The sequence below is a fragment of the Penicillium longicatenatum genome, assembly GCF_028827895.1.
Source record: "Penicillium longicatenatum strain IBT 33135 chromosome Unknown contig_1_segment0_segment0, whole genome shotgun sequence".
NCBI lineage: Eukaryota > Fungi > Ascomycota > Eurotiomycetes > Eurotiales > Aspergillaceae > Penicillium > Penicillium longicatenatum.
The window spans coordinates 2,993,304-3,011,159 of NW_026643119.1; the positions used below are offsets into that span (position 1 = coordinate 2,993,304).

Genomic DNA, 17,856 nt, shown 5'->3' on the forward strand with positions numbered 1-17,856 from the left:
TGGCCCGTGCTCATTTGACCCCTTCCTTACTGGATTTCGCGACTGGGGGCCATAATGTATGGCTACATTAGCTGTATTTTATACCAGTTTAGATCAATCACGATTGACTAGGACCCGCCTGCACATGTGGGGGCCAATTTGGCAACTGGTGCCAGCATTTGAAAGTTTGATCAGCAAATGGCAGCCCCACACCACCATCATAACCACCGCGTACGGAGTAGTGCCCCACCCCCAGGGCTATGTTAGCTGCATATGTATTAGTAGTAGGCATATGTGTACATGTGCAGTACTGCGGTATAGCGCCTGTCACGCCAGAAATCATAAATATCATTCAATTCCCCGGGTATCTTTTCAAGTAAAAGCTGCTCATTCTTTATTTCCTAGCCAACTTTGGAAGATTGAGTAGAGCGGAATTTGAGCATCATGGCAGCACAAGACCACGTCGGCAGAATCGATAAAAAAGATTTTTTGGTACATATTTTTCCCTTATCCTTGTTCCGCTATTGAACGAGACCCAATTTGTACAGCTAGTCAGCTTGCACATGTGTTTGCAAATGGGCTTACTAACTGTGGCCTCCTAGGTTTCACTCAGCTTCTTCTTCGCCCTGGCCATCATCGGAGTAGTGGGCCGCTTCGTGGTTCGCTTTGGTATACAGAAAAATCGCATCCAGATCGATGATGGGCTTCTCGTTCTGGCTTGTATCTTTCTACTAGCAAGTCAAGTCATGATTTACTGCCAGGTTGTGGACCCGATGTTCTTGATGACTGCAATCCAATTCGGAGTGCAAGGTGTGAAGGTGCCTCCAAATGTTATACAGATTGCCGAAACTTATCACAGGTGGACAGTTGCCTCTCTAATGCTTAGTTGGTGCGCAATATCACTCGTGAAGTTCTTTTTTCTCGTCTTTTTCAAGAGGTTAATCGATCGTTTACGCCCGTGGCAAATCTACTGGTGGATTGTCTTCGGTTACAATGTCGTTCTCGTTTCATATGGGATCACTGTCTACTACGCAAGCTGTCCCTTCTGGGGTACCAAAGCACGTTAGTTCCCCTCTCCACTACTTATCTCCTACCCTTCGAAATGTTCTCTAACAACCATTCTAGTCCAATGTGCCACTGGAGTATACAAGGCCAGCCTCGTTCGGTATTCTGCGGCTCAGATCTCCTTGGATATCGTGGGCGAACTTCTTAGTATGGCTGATCTTGATTTCCTTTTCCGTCTAAGTTTCATTGCGTTCTAATTACTGACTTTTCCGTCCGTTAAATTCAGTCTTGGTGATTCCTGTAGGAATCATCTGGAAGATTCAGGTAGATTGGAGACAGAAGTTGGTGCTAGCCTGCTCCCTCTGTCTGACAATTGTCCTGGTCGCTTTATCAATCACTCGCGTCGCCGGACTCAATTACAAGGGCTTCGTCGACTCAGTCTGGGAAACGTTCTGGCTAATGATGAGCGCTGAATTAAGCGTCTTCCTGGCGGCAGCGAGTGCCTTCCGAGCCTTCTTCGTAGCACAACAACAAACCAAGGCATACAATCCTGGATATAACCAAGGGCTCAGAAGCCCCCAGGGTAAAGCGTATGTCCGGTCAGACCCGAAGCAAAATGGAAATTCTTCCGATGGTTAGTCTGAAGCAAGTCCTACAAACGGTTGAAGCCTGTCTACGAGTATCTGACACTGGATATAGTTGATTCATATCGCCGACTTAAAGATCCCGAATGGAATGTCACGCGGTCAACTACTATCTCGACTGAGACTGAAATGGTTAGTATACCTTAAGAACATATTGCTCAAGTGCTCAAGTGCTTGTAACGACCTGAATTCGAGAATGAACTACCCACGATTGCCGATCCACGGATGTAATCAATTAGTAGATGATATAATGTGTTTTCAATATTATCTGCTTTACGATTAAAGAATTTTTATGAACGTGCGAGATAGAACGTGCGTATCAGAATGATATGATTGTGTGCTATAGAGAAGAGAAAGTCTGAGTCTATCTAGAGAGAGAGGATATGGGTGCTGCGGTCACCTGACCTAACAGATTTCTAGGGACGCTATCAGCAGCATCATAGACTAGCAGCAAGAGCTTTACCCAGTTGATTATGGAGTGAAGTTTTTCAAGCGTTAAGACGAAATGGATAAGTTGGAGAGGCTGTCGGACATTTTTCATCAGCTTTAAGACATTCCGGGGGGCTTGTTCCGCCCGGGGCCATGGCATGGCATTGTATTATGAACGAGCCAAAGAGTTGAATATGCATTTTGAAGACAAATCTGTTGAATTGACCGAGAATGAGCGCCAGCGGTATTTTGATGCAGAACTATGGCTCACAGATAAAGAAGAAACTATAATTCTGTTCTTTACGACCACTAATATTTGGTTCGTCTATTGGCTAAGAAGATGCTAGCCTATAATACTTCGGAAAGTAAGTCTATTAGCCATGATCTTAATGTATTAGCCTTGATCCCATGGAAATGTGATCGACCGTTAGTGTCTGAATTCTAGGTTAAACCAGAGTAGTCGCACATGTACATGTAGTCAGTGATCTGCTTTTTTTTTTTTGATCCATGGATCCGACGGAAGATCGTGGAGAACAGTAAATCCAAGATACAGCAGCTATTTCAGTGGAGAAGCCCAGATTGGCATCATGGATCTCATCATCGATGTTAGTGGTGTGCTGAGCGTACCCGCAAACGGAGGGCCGGGTTTGGACGATCTAGTCAAGGTCACAGTTGCGACGCCATAAACAGGTACCGGCGCTAGTACTAATAGGATCGACCTGGAAGGTCTGGCCAATCATATCACGAGTTCTGCATTCTATCAAAGTATAGTGGGTCTATCAAAAACGTCTTATTGGTCTATCACTTGATTATCTGATGGACCCACCTGCTTATCTGATCCAGGGTCAACTCCTAGTTGCACTTGCCCCAGAACCACAAGAAAAAGAACGAAGACAAGCTTGGAAGGTCGTGCAGACCGGGCGCACAGACGTCCGGTGCCACAAACTTCTCTTGTACCTTGCCTTTCTCCTCTGTGTCAGAACTCCATGTTCTCCCCACGTCTTGCATTTTTATTTCGCCCATTCTGCACACTGACCGCCGAGAGTGGGCTATCGCACTAGCTCCGTGCTTCCTCAGTGCAGACCATTGCTATCCCTGTGGTCATGGGCGTTTTTGACGCCATTCGGGGTCGCGATGACGGCGGAAAATTGACGAGGACACTTGTCGATGCACAGAATATCTCGGGCCCAGAGGACAAAAAGGACCACACGGCCTCTTCAACTGCGGACAATAATGAGCCAGGATCAATTAAAGATAAGGCCGAGGGTCGCCATACCAGCACTCTCAGCACTTCAGATGAGATCAATGGGGCGGACTACGATGAAAGGGAAACCGACCGCGACCCGGGTCATGTCACCGACCAGGTTGATTTGGGTCAGCAAAAGGCAGAAGCCGCAGCTCTGGTTTGGAGCCGACCCGTCGCATTCATGATCTATGCGTGGTGAGATTGACCAATTATTTTTGGAAAAACTGCAACCTAATCATTTAAATTCTGCCGCAGGATCTGGATTTGTTTCTTCATGCTGGCCTTGAGTTCATCAATTGGCAGCAATTTGATCAATTACGTCTTTTCGGACTTCCACCTTGCACCACAAGTCACTACATCATACATTCTATCTGCGGTTATTGGTGGAGTTCTGAAACTGCCGCTAGGTAAGACGCTGCAGCTCTGGGGCCGGGCAGAGGCTCTCCTCTTTTCGACTTCTATATATATGTTGGGGATGATCATTTTGGCGGCGTGCAATGGTGCAAATGCGTTCGCAGCCGGATATGTTCTTTACTGGGTCGGATACAACTGCACGTACCTGATCCTGGACATCTTCGTTGCTGACACCTCTGGAATGCGCTCTCGTGCATTTGCATTTGCATTCGCATCAACCCCATTCATCTGTACTGCCTTCACTGGCCCTCTCGCCGCCACTTCGATTCGGGTAAATTTTGGCTGGCGCTGGGGTTATGGGATTTTTTGCATCGTTCAGCCCTTCGTCCTTTGTCCCCTGGCCGTCGTGTTGAAATACTATGAGCGCAAGGCGGTTCGAATGGGTGTCTGGGAACGCCGGTCGACTGGCCGTACCAAAATCCAGTCAATTATCCACTACATCCACGAATTCGACGGTGAGTGACCCTTGTCTTGTAATCCGATAATTTTGGTACTAATGTTGATCAGTGATTGGCGCGCTCTTACTTATGATCGCTTGGGTGCTCTTCCTCCTTCCATTCAGCCTGGCCCAGTATGGTCTTGCTCAATACAAGAGCGCCAGTTTTATTGCCATGGTAGTTATCGGATTCTGTATGCTGTTCGTCTTTGCGGCATGGGAGAAGTGGGGTGCTCGTACACACTTTATTCGATACGAACTACTCCGAAAACCCACTGTCATGGGTGCATGTGCTTGCTCTGCGATCATTTATTTCAGCTTCTACCTCTGGGACCAGTATTTTTTCAACTTTGTGAGCATCACCTATAATCTTGACTCGACCTTGACCGGATACGTCAGCCAAATTTATAACGTTGGCTCTTGCTTCTGGTCTCCCATTCTCGGTCTTTATATCTGGTGGACCCGGCGATTCAAGTATGTATGCTTGTTCTTCGGTGTCCCCTTGATGATTTTAGGCTCGGGGTTGATGATATATTTCCGAGGGGGGGGACCATGGGATTGGCTTCCTTATCATGTCTCAGATTTTTATCGCCTTCGCTGGTGGCACCATGGTGATCGGCGAAGATATGGCTGTCATGGCTAGTGGAGGCCGTGAGGGTACCCCGATCATGCTGGCCTTGATTGGTTTATCTTCAAGCATTGGTGGTGCGATCGGGTACGCCGTTTGTGGTGCAATTTACAACAATGTCTTCGTCGGGGCTCTAAGAAGTCATTTGCCTGATGATTTGAAAGCCAATGCCACTCAAATTTACACTGCAGGTATTCAAGTCCAACAAACATACCCCGTGGGATCTCCGATACGCGATGCAGTTGTTTACGCCTGGAGTTACTCCCAGAAGATGAACTGCATTGCCTCAACCTGTGTCCTGGTTTTGCTTATCCCAACGGTCGCAGTATGGAAGAATTACGATGTCGGGAAGAAGCAGAACAAGGGTACCATGGCTTTCAAGTAAAGCTCTGCTCGAATTGACATTTCATGACATAAGTGAAAAAGTCTGGGAATTCGCGGACGCATCATTATTGTATATTATACCCGTGAGAGGTTGCCTTGGAATGGAGACCATTAAGGTTAACCCCCTTATATTCGTACGTTTTTTCGCATTGTCCATAATAGAATTCTGATGACCTTGAAAAGAAATTATCCCGGTTATCAAGTCCGAGTTCAATTGCCTTCATAGAGTACCTAACCCCGCACATTGGGGGTCCTTGCATCCCACACTAACGCTGCAGGGCTTGTTTGCATGTCGATCATATCCACAATGTGACGCTGCAATCTGAAATGGTAACATTCTCCCACAACAGTACCTAGCGACCTCCTTACATGTATCCCATCGATCCACTCAGCCACCTGGGCAGACAGACGCGTCAGGTGCATGCTCTCACAGAACATAAACCATGCTTCACCTACAAGTCGGCACCCTCGCGACATGCATATTCCTTCTACATCTCCTACACCCGACAAAAGCATCAAAAGATGATATACAGTACGTCAATCCGCTGATCGGTTCAACAAATGGTGGGAACGTCTTCGCAGGTGCAAGCCTTCCCTACGGCCTCGCAAAACCCGTCGCAGATGTAGACGGCCAGAACACCGGCGGTTTCTCCACAGACGGAAGCAATGTCACCGGCTTCTCGCACATGCACGACAGCGGCACGGGCGGAAACCCATCTATGGGTCAGTTCCCCTTGTTCCCGCAATACTGCACCGATAATGTTCTCGACAATTGCAAATTCACTAAGACGGCACGTGCAATCCATTACATAAATGATTCTGTTACTGCGCGCCCGGGGTATTTCTCCTTGGCCTTGGTGAATGGGATCAAAGCGGAGATGGTGGCTGCAAGGCGAACGGCGTTGTATCGATTTACGTTTCCCGAGAGCAAGACTCAGAATGGATCAATGCTGGATCCGCTTATCGAGCTGGACTTGACGGATTTATGGGATAGTCGACAGAACGCGACTATAAATGTTGATGCTGAGTCTGGGCGAATCAAGGGGAATGGAACATTTCTGCCTAGCTTCGGGGCGGGCTCTTACCAGGCTTACTTCTGTGCCGATTTTGCGGGCGCTAAGCTTCGTGATAGTGGGATTTGGGTCAATGATCGTGCTGGCTCAGAGCCGAAGGAGTTGTTCGTTACTCGGGGCTTTAATAATTTCTATCTCCAGGCTGGTGGATTTGTGAGCTTTGAGAGACCGGATAATGGTGTTGTGACGGCGAGGGTGGGCGTCAGCTTTATTAGTACTGACCAAGCGTGCTCGAACGCGGAGATAGAGATACCTGAGCCACTTGGTGACTTCGAGGGACTTCAAATTACAGCTGAGAATGCTTGGAAGGAAAAGCTTAGTCCTATCAAGGTCATACCAGGGGGCGTCAGTGATGATATGCTGAGTGCGTTCTGGAGTGGGATTTATCGAACGATGCTTTCGCCTCAGGACATGACAGGAGAGAATCCTTTATGGGAAAGTGATGAGCCATACTTTGACTCATTCTATTGTCTTTGGGATGCTTTCCGCGCTCAGCACCCTTTCCTTACGATTCTGGATCCGAAGGCGCAGTCGAGAATGGTTCGGAGCTTGCTCGATACCTTCAAACATGAAGGGTGGCTTCCTGATTGTCGGATGAGTCTCTGCAAAGGGTGGACTCAGGGAGGCTCCAATGCAGATGTGGTGATAGCCGATGCCTATGTCAAGAACCTGACTGGTATCGACTGGGAGCTTGCCTACATGGCAATGGTAAACGATGCCGAAAACGAGCCGCTGGAATGGTCCTATGAAGGACGAGGTGGTCTTCAAAGTTGGAAACGACTGGATTATATTCCATACCTGGACTTTGATTACTTAGGATTTGGAACCAATTCGCGCAGCATCTCACGAACAGTTGAGTATGCTTATAATGACCACAGTATTTCTGTGGTGGGCAAGGGCCTCGGAAAAGCGGATTATACCACCTATGTTTCTCGATCGAACAACTGGAAGAACATTTTCAAAGACGACCAGACTTCACTACTAGATAACGGGACTGATACTGGATTTGTGGGCTTCTTCCAGCCAAAGTATCTCAATGGTACCTGGGGCTTCCAGGACCCAATTGCTTGCAGCGCCTTGGCTTCTTGGTGCTCGTTGACTTCGAATCCCTCCGAGACATTTGAGTCAAGCATCTGGGAGTATCAGTTGTATGTCTCTAGACTCCCTTCCAAGTGGTGAAATTAACTTACTCATCTCCAGCTACGTCCCTCATGACATGGCGACATTGATCAAACTCCTGGGGGGGCCCGATGCTTTCGTGTCCCGACTAGATTACTTCCACGAGTCCGGACTCGCAGATATCAGCAATGAGCCCGTATTTTTGACTGTGTATGAGTACCACTTTGCAGGGCGCCCAGCTCTCTCCGCAAAGCGAGCCCACAGTTACATCCCGAGGACATTCAACTCCTCCGAGAACGGCCTTCCAGGCAACGACGACTCCGGGGCCATGGGCTCATTCCTCGCCTGGAGCATGATGGGTCTATTCCCAAATCCTGGCCAAAACGTCTACCTAATAACTCCGCCCTTCTTCGAAGCAGTCGAAATCACAAACCCGGAGACCAATCAAACAGCCACGATCCGAAACATCAATTTTGACCCCACGTACCCAAATATCTACATTCAAAGCGCCACGCTCAATGGGGAACCGTACTCGAGGAACTGGATTGGTCATGAGTTTTTTACCCAGGGTCTGACGCTGGAACTGACGCTTGGAGAGCAAGAGAGCGATTGGGGTACAAGCAAGGAGGATTTGCCTCCTAGTCTGAGTGATTCATTTGTCCATAATGAGGTGCAGCGTGCATAATGGAATTAACTTTTGTCGATTATGTGCAGGTGGCATCCAATGAGGGAAGTTGTTTTGTAGCGGTCTGTTAAACTCTTTCTTGAGCCACTCTCGGGCCTTCTTTACGGAGCATATCCGATGTGGTCCGTGACACCGCACTAGGTACAATGATCTACGGAAACGTGGTTAGTCATCGATTTATATAGATTTACGTATATTCGAATCATGATTGGTGAGAAGGTGATGCTTATATCCTAGTAAATTCCAGCCCTTACATACTACGAGCTCACTAGGTTTAAGGTAATATGTTACGTTTTGGTTCACCATTGATGGCAGACGCGTCCCGCCTAGCCCCAGAGATAGAGGGAGGCCAAGATTTAGACTTCCACTCTTGTTGTCACCAACACCAATAGTCAGCTTCTTGATTATAGATACTAGAGTCCTAGCTTCCTTTGGTTCCTGTCCTGTGAAAGGATCATCAGAAATAGAAGGCGAGCATCAAGAAAAGCCGTGGGGGAGTATACATGACTAAACATTTGCGACGCGTGAATGCGCCTGTAACTTTTTCAACTCTGCAACTTACCTGCATCCAACCTTCAGAATTAAAAATTTCCTTCCTCGTGGACACCTGATCAGGGAGCACTCCACCAAAATTCCCGGTTATTGTGCTGCCTTGATGTCTCTCGGTCTCGCCCATAATCTTTCACCTTTAAGCACTATGCCCAATTGTGAAATCATAGCGCATCGTCCCCGGCACCAGGGTCTATGTGCCATGCCATGCCATTTCTTTTATTTTATTTTTTTATTTTTTTATTTTTTTTGTTTGACTGGAACGCCCGGGTCACGCTGCCTTTCAACTAACCCGACAAATAGGGACTGCACATTGTGGACCGATGATAAGCTTAGAAGTCAATGTACATCCAAGGCGTCAAGCCTCGCGGGGAAATTCCATGTCGATCTTGCATGGCATCCATATTACGTGCGCCCCATCTGATCAATGTCCAGGTGGCGGAGCTGCATTCGTTTGTATACACACACTTTGGCAATGTATTGTGCAGCCTGGAATTCCGAGACGATGATCCCGGTAGAGCATCGGTTATCAATACCCATACGTGTACATCTGATGTGGAGGCGCACGGTATCTGGAGAACGAACATCTCCTCGAGAAGTATGGTGGGCAGAAAGCATGGACCAGGATTCCGACTGCCGATCGCCGGGTCTCCCCACGATGCATGACCCGAAAGCTGGCGCGGGCCAGGACCACCCGGACCCGGTGATCGCAGGCCTCTTTCTGTTGCGCATGACCCGTGCTGTCCATGCCAGGCTAGGGAAAGTACAGTACAGTGGGATTCCATAGTGGATGCCTACCGTAGTACGCACTAGACTAGCGCCTATCAAGGTTTCGATGTCCTGTCTTCCCTTCTATCTTGCAGGAATTCGGGCCGACGATCTAACGAGCTAGCGTCGCCATGTCGCATCCTCGTGATACAAGAGGACGATACTAGCGTTTTAGTACGGAATTAGCTGCATGAGACTGGCAGTTTCTATGACGACAATGTCAAAGCGAGGAAGATGAATATGTTTACATTCACATGTGTGGCGAAGATGAAGTTACGAGACAAAACAAAGCAGGGACACCCGCTGTATATACAGCTGTAAGGTTTTATGATCTCGACTATTATTCCATCCTCTGTCAGGATGCGCGCAGTACATGGAGCTTCAGGCCAAAAATAGCGGGGGGCCGAGGGGTAGATTATACGGGAAATCATGATAACACGGAGTAAGTAACCTCAGCTGCAGGTGATAACAAATGAAAGTGACTGGTCTCCTGACGGCCCCCCTTGACGACTGGCCAACCAGGCGATCACGATCCAGTGAGCACGGGGATCGTTCGGGGTCTAGTCGCGGGCGCCTCGAGGATGTCGCGTCATGAAACAACGAGGAAAAGGGGGTTTCTATTTTGACTTTCTGTTCCCGGATATCCTGGTAACCAAAGGTCTCTGATGTGAATATATTCAGATCTTTCCCTCAAACCTCAGGACACCAACTCTCCTCTTTCCCCATGTTTGGCCCCATACCGAATCCACTCTGTCGCGTTATCGCTTATCGGTGCCATCTCTTATCGATAACTAGTCCCAATACAGTAATACTACTATATTGGGCTTAGCTCTGCTACTGTATCAGGACTAGCGTGAATCCACGCGCCTTCCAGTTTTCGACGCGCAAAAAAAAAAAAAAGAAAAAGGAAAAAAAGCGTCTCTGCGTTTTCTTGACACCTGAACGCATTTACATGCGCTCTTGCCCCTAGTCTCCAAGGGATATTATTCTGACCGATTCCCATTTTCGGACATCCAGAGTTCGCCTTCAATTGCGCTCTTTGTTGCCTCCCTTGTTTCTCCTACTTTCGGATTGGAAACATACTTTGCGCCGGCGCTTGATCCTTCTCCAGTGGGGTGATCAACTTACATCATGGTGTCCTTTCAATGCGAGGTACGTGAGAAAAGCTTATCGCAAGCCCAAATCTCTCCCTAGGGATCACAGCATAAAGAAGTTTACTGACCGTGTCACGCAGGGATGTGGTGATGTCCTTACCAAAAAGAAACTCGACCCCCACCGCGGCCAGTGCCGTGGCGCAACCTTTACGTGCATTGATTGTATGGTTCACTTCTATGGCACCGAGTACAGAGCTCACACGGTATGTCTTGCTCATTGTCATGCTTGTCGCATCGTCCACGAGGTCTCGCGCTCCGCGCGCGCAATCAACACGGGTTATCACATGGCTTGAAAGGGGGCACATGGGACCTCAGGACTGGCGCCAGGACCAGCATGTCTGTTCTGAATGTAACTCAATGCTGCCCATACTAACAATGCTTCCTCGCCTTAGTCGTGTATGACCGAAGACCAGAAGTACCAAGGCGCGCTGTACAAAGAGAAACCGGCCAAGAACAAGAAGGGCCAGAACAACGCCAACAACAAGAACGCCAACCAAAACCAGCGCAACCAGCAGCCCCGCGTGGAGGATGAATACGCGCCGCCTCCCCGGGCGCCAACTCCCCCTCCCGCCACTGAGGCCAAGCCCACCGCCGACGCCATGGCCGACGGCGGCAAGTCCGTCAACGTGTTTGACTACTTGGTTACCGATGAAACACCCAATGCCTCTAAGGCCTCGCTCGCGCTTCCCAAGGAACAGATGACCATGGTCGCCGAGGCCCCCTCTCTGTTTGAACCCAGCACCGCTCTGGCCAACCTTGATGCCAAGACCGACGATGAAGGTAATTACGATATTGCCTACGAGGAGAATGGCTTTTCATATGGCGCCGATCCTATTTCCCCGTCCGTATATCCCAATAATGGTCCTAATTTTTCGACAGAGTTTGTGACTCCAGCCCCTAAGAAGAAGAAGGATCGCCGCAAGGAGGAGAAGCGCGTATCTGGCTCCGTGAGCGAGAAGAAGCGCAAGCGCGGCAGGGAGAATTCTCTCAGTCCTCAACAGGAAATCGATACCCCCATGATGGATGCCCCTTCAAGTGTGATCAACAACGCCGGTACTCCAATTCTTGCCCACTCCGGCCTGACCGGTGGATTGAACCGCATGATGCGCTCGCCCTCACACGAAATGGAGGATACTCCCGCGGGCCAGCGGGCTTACAAGGACGTCTCTTCACCAATCAAGCGTAGCCGACGCAACGCCAAGGAGGTTAATGGTAATTCCGACGCCGGCCTTGGCATCTCCATCAAGAACCGCGCTGGACGGCTCGTCTCTTCCATGTTCAGCGGCACCGGCTCCGTCATCTCAGCCAGCAGCGGAGGCCACGAAGGATCTCGCGACGTTGGCCGCCGCGGCAGTGCTTCTAGTGGCGACATGCAATTGGATGTCCGCAAGAAGAAGTCTCACCGCTCCGAGCACGACGAGAGCCGCAAGTCCAAGCGCAAGAGCTCCAACCCCACCGATGGCGACCGACCTCCCCGTCGCCTCAAGCAGGCCGAGGAATCTCCCCGTCGCGAAAGTCGCCAGGTCACCGTTTACCAACACTCCAAGCCCCCAGCTCGCACAGATGACGTCTTGCAGCGTGAAATGGCATCCCATTTCCTTGCACTCGTCTCCCGTGATAGTGAACGTGGCTGCTCCATCAACAAGGCTCTGAAGCGTTTCCACCGCGACTTCTCTGCTGAGTATGATGATGACCGCGGTCGGGACAATGGACGCAGCAGTGCTGATCGTGAGCGCCGCAGCGAGGATGAGAAGGATCTCTGGCGTGCTTTGCGTTTGAGACGCAATGACCGTGGAGAGATTGTTGTATTTGTCTAAAATGGGACACCTAGGGAGGCTTATCAAAACGACAGTTTCTTTTTTGCTCTCTTGTGGATATAATTTCATTTCACGAGATGATTGGGTTGGGCTTTTTGCATAGCGCGTTAATTGTTACATTACTCCGTACTTGTTAATTAAACTCTGGCGAGTCTTTTTTCTCACCTGATTCTACTGGACCGACAGATGTTAAAACGTTTTGATGCCTACATTATGATTTGCAAAAGATTTTACATCTCCAGCTGACGTCTTTACAACGTAGTCTGATAGACTGGTCAATTCAACACTTTGTGTATTCACCAGCTCAGATACATTGGCCAGGAAGTAAGCGGCTCATTGCAGCATAACCCCGGCTAGGCTGAATACGAGCAATGGTCATCCGGAGCAAAAATGGAACACAAGGAGCCTGGTTACTGGAGCCAACGAAGTTGAGCTGAGTACAAAAAGTTGAGGCACAGTACCAACAGTGTTCCATCCTTGGAGGACGCCATTCATATCCTGTCGTCAATTGTTGCAACGTAGCATCGATCGGCGGCTTGGAAAAAGTTGGCAGAACCCTGTACACCTTGCATGGGTTGACTAAGCACTTAGCACTTCTTGTCCAAATGTCTTAAGCGTATTTTATCAATGGGCTTATGGAGTACTAGGACTATTGGGACGGAATTCGATTCACTCATGTAGCGATGTCAAGTCTATGGACGGGCATAAAATCTGTTTCCAAATATGTTCTTTGGAATCATCTTTGCCGATACATTCATGAAAATCAACTACGTCTGAAGCTTTGATCACATAATTAATCCATTGTTCTGACAACTGGCTCCGAGTTAGCGAGCTTCGGTTAGGCAGAATCAGTTTATGGCCAGGTTCAATAACTTTCGATGATTCTCCTACCCTTAAAAGCAATTTGATTCCACAATATTTGCATATGGTCTAGATGTGCATTCTCGCTCACCAGTACAACTTTTTGGGCTAAAATACCTAAACTTCAGAACATTGGCATGGCCGGCAATATTCCAGGAATAAACGAATTGTCGAACATAGAATTTCATCACTCTTCTATGATCGTCATTGTCGGAAATCCGTCTTTGATCATGATTTGTTTCAAATTATACCCAATCGCTATACCATTGCCCAGGTGCACATACGCCGAGGTCAAGTAGAGGAGTTTGAGCGCTTATCCTCTCATTTGTCCCGATAAAGATCTCTGTGAATGGACGACGCATATGGACCTTAGATTGATTGAGCAACTACCCCAAGCACATATCAATAAGACTCACGGCTTTTCCTCCCAAAATATATCCATATTTTCCTACTCATCGTTCATTCGTGACGAAAAACATGATCTCAACCAGCAGTCTCTTAAGAATTCGAAACAACATGTTCCAACAGTAATTGGCTTGCGAGTCTCGGGGGTTAAGAACAAATTTTTGTCTATCGACTTGGGGGAGGGAACTATCAAGGGGATGCACGGGCATCGATGCATGTGGGGGCGGATCGTAGATCTCATACGTTCGGCTAAAGGTTCCAGTCAAAACGCGAATTGTAAATTTCGAGGACAAGAATTTCTAATGTAGAGCTATACTTACTCCATACAGTGGTGCCAAACGGACCTTAACCGAGGAGGTCCTTGACCGCCCTCAGGGAACCTTGGATGGTCAGAAAAGTCAACGCCAAATACTCAGTCCGTATTACTTGTATTATACTGTAAGCCCATAAAAGGCCCACTTAGACAAATTACAAGGTACCTTTGGCTGATTTGCTAATTGATTGGTTCTAGGCACCAGCCAATTCCATGGCCACACTAGGTTATCAGGGTAAAATACCACGCCTCTAGAGCAATAGTACGTAGATTTCAATGTAACATAACAGTACTAGCGCTTATCTCATAGGCAAACTTCGCTTGAGAAGCTCCTGCTATGTATATCCGAACGAAGGTGTATTTGGTATGATACTCCGTACAATACCTTTGTTGTAACAAAGCTTGTGACTTGGAAGCTAGGCCTAAGCATACTAGGCCTAGCAAGTTCCGTCTGTGCATCAACTTTCCCACGTATTTCTCCTCTCTTCATTCACTTGAAGTAACGTGATATCATCCATCTTGAGATCTGGTTCTTGTAGTTCTTCCAAAATCCCTCCCGACGTATCGGCGCCAAATCACCAAGTCAATCGGCAAAATGGCATCGGAATTATGGTATGCAAAGCTCGTGGACCCCTGGCACTTCCGTCGTATCCATCTCGATCAGAACCTGTTCATCTTCACTTCTAACGTCCTACATCTAATCTGTACTAAATCTTCTTCTAGTCCTGCCTATTCTGTGAGCTCACCTTCCTCCTGGCTGCTTTGAACGCGGCGAGCTAGGCATCGGATACAATTCACCTCTCGTCCTTCCACCACGTCTAAACATTCTAGCCTGATTCAAGTCGCTAACTGTGATACTCCTAGCCAATTTTTGGTGCAATGGGCTGTGTCTGCGCCATTGTCTTCACTAATTTCGGCGCCGCCTATGGAACTGCTAAGGCCGGCGTTGGCGTTTGCTCAATGGCCATCCTACGGCCTGACTTGATTGTGAAGAGTAAGTCACATCAAATTATGGATGAGGTTACATTAAGATAATTCACTTTCCTTACTCACGAATGGGAGCTGACTTCAAATGCTATCGAACAGATATTGTCCCAATTGTGATGGCTGGTATAATTGCCATCTATGGTCTAGTCGTTTCCGTCCTTGTCGCAAACGATTTGAAGCAGAGCCTCGCTTTATACACAGGCTTTATCCAGCTTGGCGCAGGTCTCTCTGTCGGTCTTGCTGGCTTGGCAGCTGGGTAGGTTATACAAGCACAATTTTCTCGCCAAAGCTAAATTTTCTACTATGTGTCCAGTTTTGCCATCGGCATTGTCGGCGACGCTGGGGTTCGTGGAACAGCTCAGCAGCCAAGGCTGTATGTTGGAATGATTCTGATACTCATCTTCGCTGAAGTGCTTGGTAAGAACGCGACCATAATTTCCAGAAATGCAGAGTGAGATGCTAATTCGTGTATAAGGCCTGTACGGTCTAATTGTCGCCCTTCTCATGAACTCACGCTCGAAACAAGATGTCGAGGAATGCTTTTAAAAGCTCCTTTTCAAACACGAGGAAGTAACGCAGTTCAGCAATCCAGTCATTCCTAGAATGTAGCGATTCTGCAGGATTTGCTCTAGTGTTCATGTTCCATACACTGCTCTCGCAATTCCATCTTTCGGTTGAAGACGCTGCTTCAGTCATTAAATTCGTCTTTGAAATTATCGTAAAGAGATCCAAATTTTTTACGGTCGTGACTCTGTGATCAATTACGGGCCATTAAGTTTTATATGTGGTGATGTGCAGTCTGCTAATTGTCCGCAATTCTTTCTTTTCAGATAAGATCGCACGTGTGTTATGCCTCACCTTTCTATTTCTGGGCTACCTATCCAGTAGCTCTCCTTCCCCCCTTGACAGCGTTGTTCGGCCATCAACAACGAGAACCAATCTGCTACTCTATAGCACAAAATAGAAGACGACTAGGCAGAGGCGGATCTTCGTTAGGAGACCTAGCTTACTAGTAATCCTCAGGACATAACATTCATGTAGCTGTATTCATTAGAGTAGTTCCTGGTTGATTTCGAGTCATCTGGTATCGGCCGAACCTTCACGAGCATGTCTTCTACGAGACGTTGCCGAATATATCATGTGCAAGCTTACTTAAGTACCTATCTTTGTCGCCATCAAAATGATGCAGATTGTCAATAAAATTACATATTATCTTCATGTACATTACTCGTTGCATGCCCATTAATGAACGGTTGGCTGAAGCCAAGACGCCTGCGTGCATGAGTCACTGAACTCCATGTCTATCCTGAACCCTAGGTCTGACATCTTTATGATATCCCAACCGGATATGAAATCCTCGCTTTCAGGCGTCGGCTTCCCCATCTGTATCCAGTTCCCGAACCGGCACGTTTTGGATGTATAGGAGAACTGCAAGCAATCTGGGTCCGCCACACAGGCAGCACTGCACGCTGCAACGGAATCATGAGAATGGGAGCGTTTTGGTTGAGGAAGGTCCGAGTAGTTGTCCCAGAAGCTTCGGGTAGATCCATCGCGTAGATGGGAATGAGTATATGCAAGGAGGCTGGAGTGGAGAAAAGGTTCCTAACAGGAGTTAGTAGTGGAGACGTCGTTGGCAGGGGCATACTAGATACCTCATTGTATGGTCGCGTTCGCTCCCATTTCCACAGCGCCATTAGCTCCTCTGGCGACATTCTATGAAGTGCAAGTAGTGGTATACACCACCTCTCTTTGTTCACTTTAAGGGCCCCGAGCTCGTCACCTGAAAATGTAGGATAAAGCCCTTCTAGTTTCACGTCGATTTTATCCTTTATTGCATAAGCAAGCACTGCATCGCCACAGCAGTCCTTCTTTGCCATGTCTTGGAACTGAACACTAAGGCGAGATTCACTGGTGGAGCCTTCGTTCAAGCGCTTCATTACGCCACTCGACAGCACAAAACCTGCGCCGCCATACGCGAAATATCGACCTCTGGCTCCCGGAACCGGTGAACCCATGTAATGCATCATAGATGGGTCGAGCTTATCGAGCATGCGGAACAATGTGTCCCAGAAGTAATAAGTATCGGCTTCGATAAAGACGTACCAATCGGCGTTCGGGCGCATCTCATACGCCTTCTCAACCATGGGCAAAAACTTGAACCGGTCGAGTCGCCAACCTTCCTGCGAATACCTAACGGAACCATTCTGTGAATGGGCCAACTTTTGCGCATCGTAAGCCGCAAAGTCTGGATTTTTAATGGCATAGGTCGGCGGGAGATCTTCTAGAACATCAATGAAATGATGCTGACTAACGATCTCTTCGTAATCGGAAAAAATGATGAGGTTGGTTATGCAAGAGGTAACGGAGGCAAGATGAGCTTTGTTCTTCTCAGGCTCGCTAGTACCTGTTTTAAGAATGACTTGGATGCGATCTAAAAGGTGAGTGGGAAAACCTGCGCATAATTCAGGCGCTGTCAGGTTGCCGCCTCCCGAATTCTCAAGCGGCGGGAAAAAGGGCCTAGTCGTCCATGAATAATAGCGTTGCTGTTCATCGAGAAAGTATGACGACACGTCTAGAGAGAAAGCATGTCGCGATCTGTTGACAAAGTGGCTGAGACCGAACACGAACAAAATGAACAGAAAGATTGATAGATAAATTCCATGCCTTCGAAGAAGCCACGATGTGGGAAAGGCTAACATCGTGAGACCTGTAGAGCGGTCCGATGGGAATGTGCAAAAAAGAGAGAAAAAAAAAATCCCCCTTGCTCGATCTTTCGCTTGCCACCTATCATTGGCAAAATCACGGGTAGTGCGCACAATGACAGTTTGGGGGAGCTAGTATTGATACCGCCCCAACTGGTAACAGAAGTGGGTAATTCTGAAAGGCCGAAAGGCTCGGGCCGCACAAACTGTCCTCAAGGCTGGTATGCTTTTCGCCGGCGTACTGCATTTCAATACAGA

At 48.1% G+C, this 17,856-nt stretch overlaps 6 protein-coding genes across 6 annotated transcripts; 5 read left to right on the plus strand and 1 right to left on the minus strand.

Moving 5' to 3' along the window:
* Positions 1-725: 725 nt before the first annotated feature.
* N7484_001876 (uncharacterized protein) lies at positions 726-1,775 on the plus strand (the record flags this gene model as incomplete). Its single annotated transcript, XM_057112296.1, has 4 exons — positions 726-1,041; positions 1,105-1,191; positions 1,289-1,618; positions 1,684-1,775. 4 exons carry the CDS (start codon positions 726-728, stop codon positions 1,773-1,775), a joined length of 825 nt encoding a protein of 274 aa, XP_056977033.1.
* A 1,385-nt stretch (positions 1,776-3,160) lies between these two features.
* On the plus strand, positions 3,161-5,166 carry N7484_001877 (Siderochrome iron transporter 2; the record flags this gene model as incomplete). Its single annotated transcript, XM_057112297.1, has 4 exons — positions 3,161-3,498; positions 3,559-4,172; positions 4,225-4,631; positions 4,696-5,166. The coding sequence occupies 4 exons, from the start codon at positions 3,161-3,163 to the stop codon at positions 5,164-5,166; spliced, it is 1,830 nt and encodes a 609-aa protein (XP_056977034.1).
* Positions 5,167-5,608: 442 nt separating this feature from the next.
* Positions 5,609-8,042, plus strand: N7484_001878 (GH92 family glycosyl hydrolase; the record flags this gene model as incomplete). The annotated part of the gene is made up of 2 exons (XM_057112298.1): positions 5,609-7,386; positions 7,439-8,042. 2 exons carry the CDS (start codon positions 5,609-5,611, stop codon positions 8,040-8,042), a joined length of 2,382 nt encoding a protein of 793 aa, XP_056977035.1.
* Positions 8,043-10,490: 2,448 nt separating this feature from the next.
* N7484_001879 (LYAR-type C2HC zinc finger protein) lies at positions 10,491-12,330 on the plus strand (the record flags this gene model as incomplete). Its single annotated transcript, XM_057112299.1, has 3 exons — positions 10,491-10,511; positions 10,594-10,716; positions 10,906-12,330. 3 exons carry the CDS (start codon positions 10,491-10,493, stop codon positions 12,328-12,330), a joined length of 1,569 nt encoding a protein of 522 aa, XP_056977036.1.
* Positions 12,331-14,504: 2,174 nt separating this feature from the next.
* Positions 14,505-15,442, plus strand: N7484_001880 (V-type proton ATPase 16 kDa proteolipid subunit; the record flags this gene model as incomplete). The annotated part of the gene is made up of 6 exons (XM_057112300.1): positions 14,505-14,521; positions 14,633-14,645; positions 14,774-14,903; positions 14,996-15,152; positions 15,210-15,313; positions 15,372-15,442. The coding sequence occupies 6 exons, from the start codon at positions 14,505-14,507 to the stop codon at positions 15,440-15,442; spliced, it is 492 nt and encodes a 163-aa protein (XP_056977037.1).
* Positions 15,443-16,138: 696 nt separating this feature from the next.
* On the minus strand, positions 16,139-17,595 carry N7484_001881 (uncharacterized protein; the record flags this gene model as incomplete). The annotated part of the gene is made up of 2 exons (XM_057112301.1): positions 16,139-16,498; positions 16,549-17,595. The coding sequence occupies 2 exons, from the start codon at positions 17,593-17,595 to the stop codon at positions 16,139-16,141; spliced, it is 1,407 nt and encodes a 468-aa protein (XP_056977038.1).
* Positions 17,596-17,856: the final 261 nt, after the last annotated feature.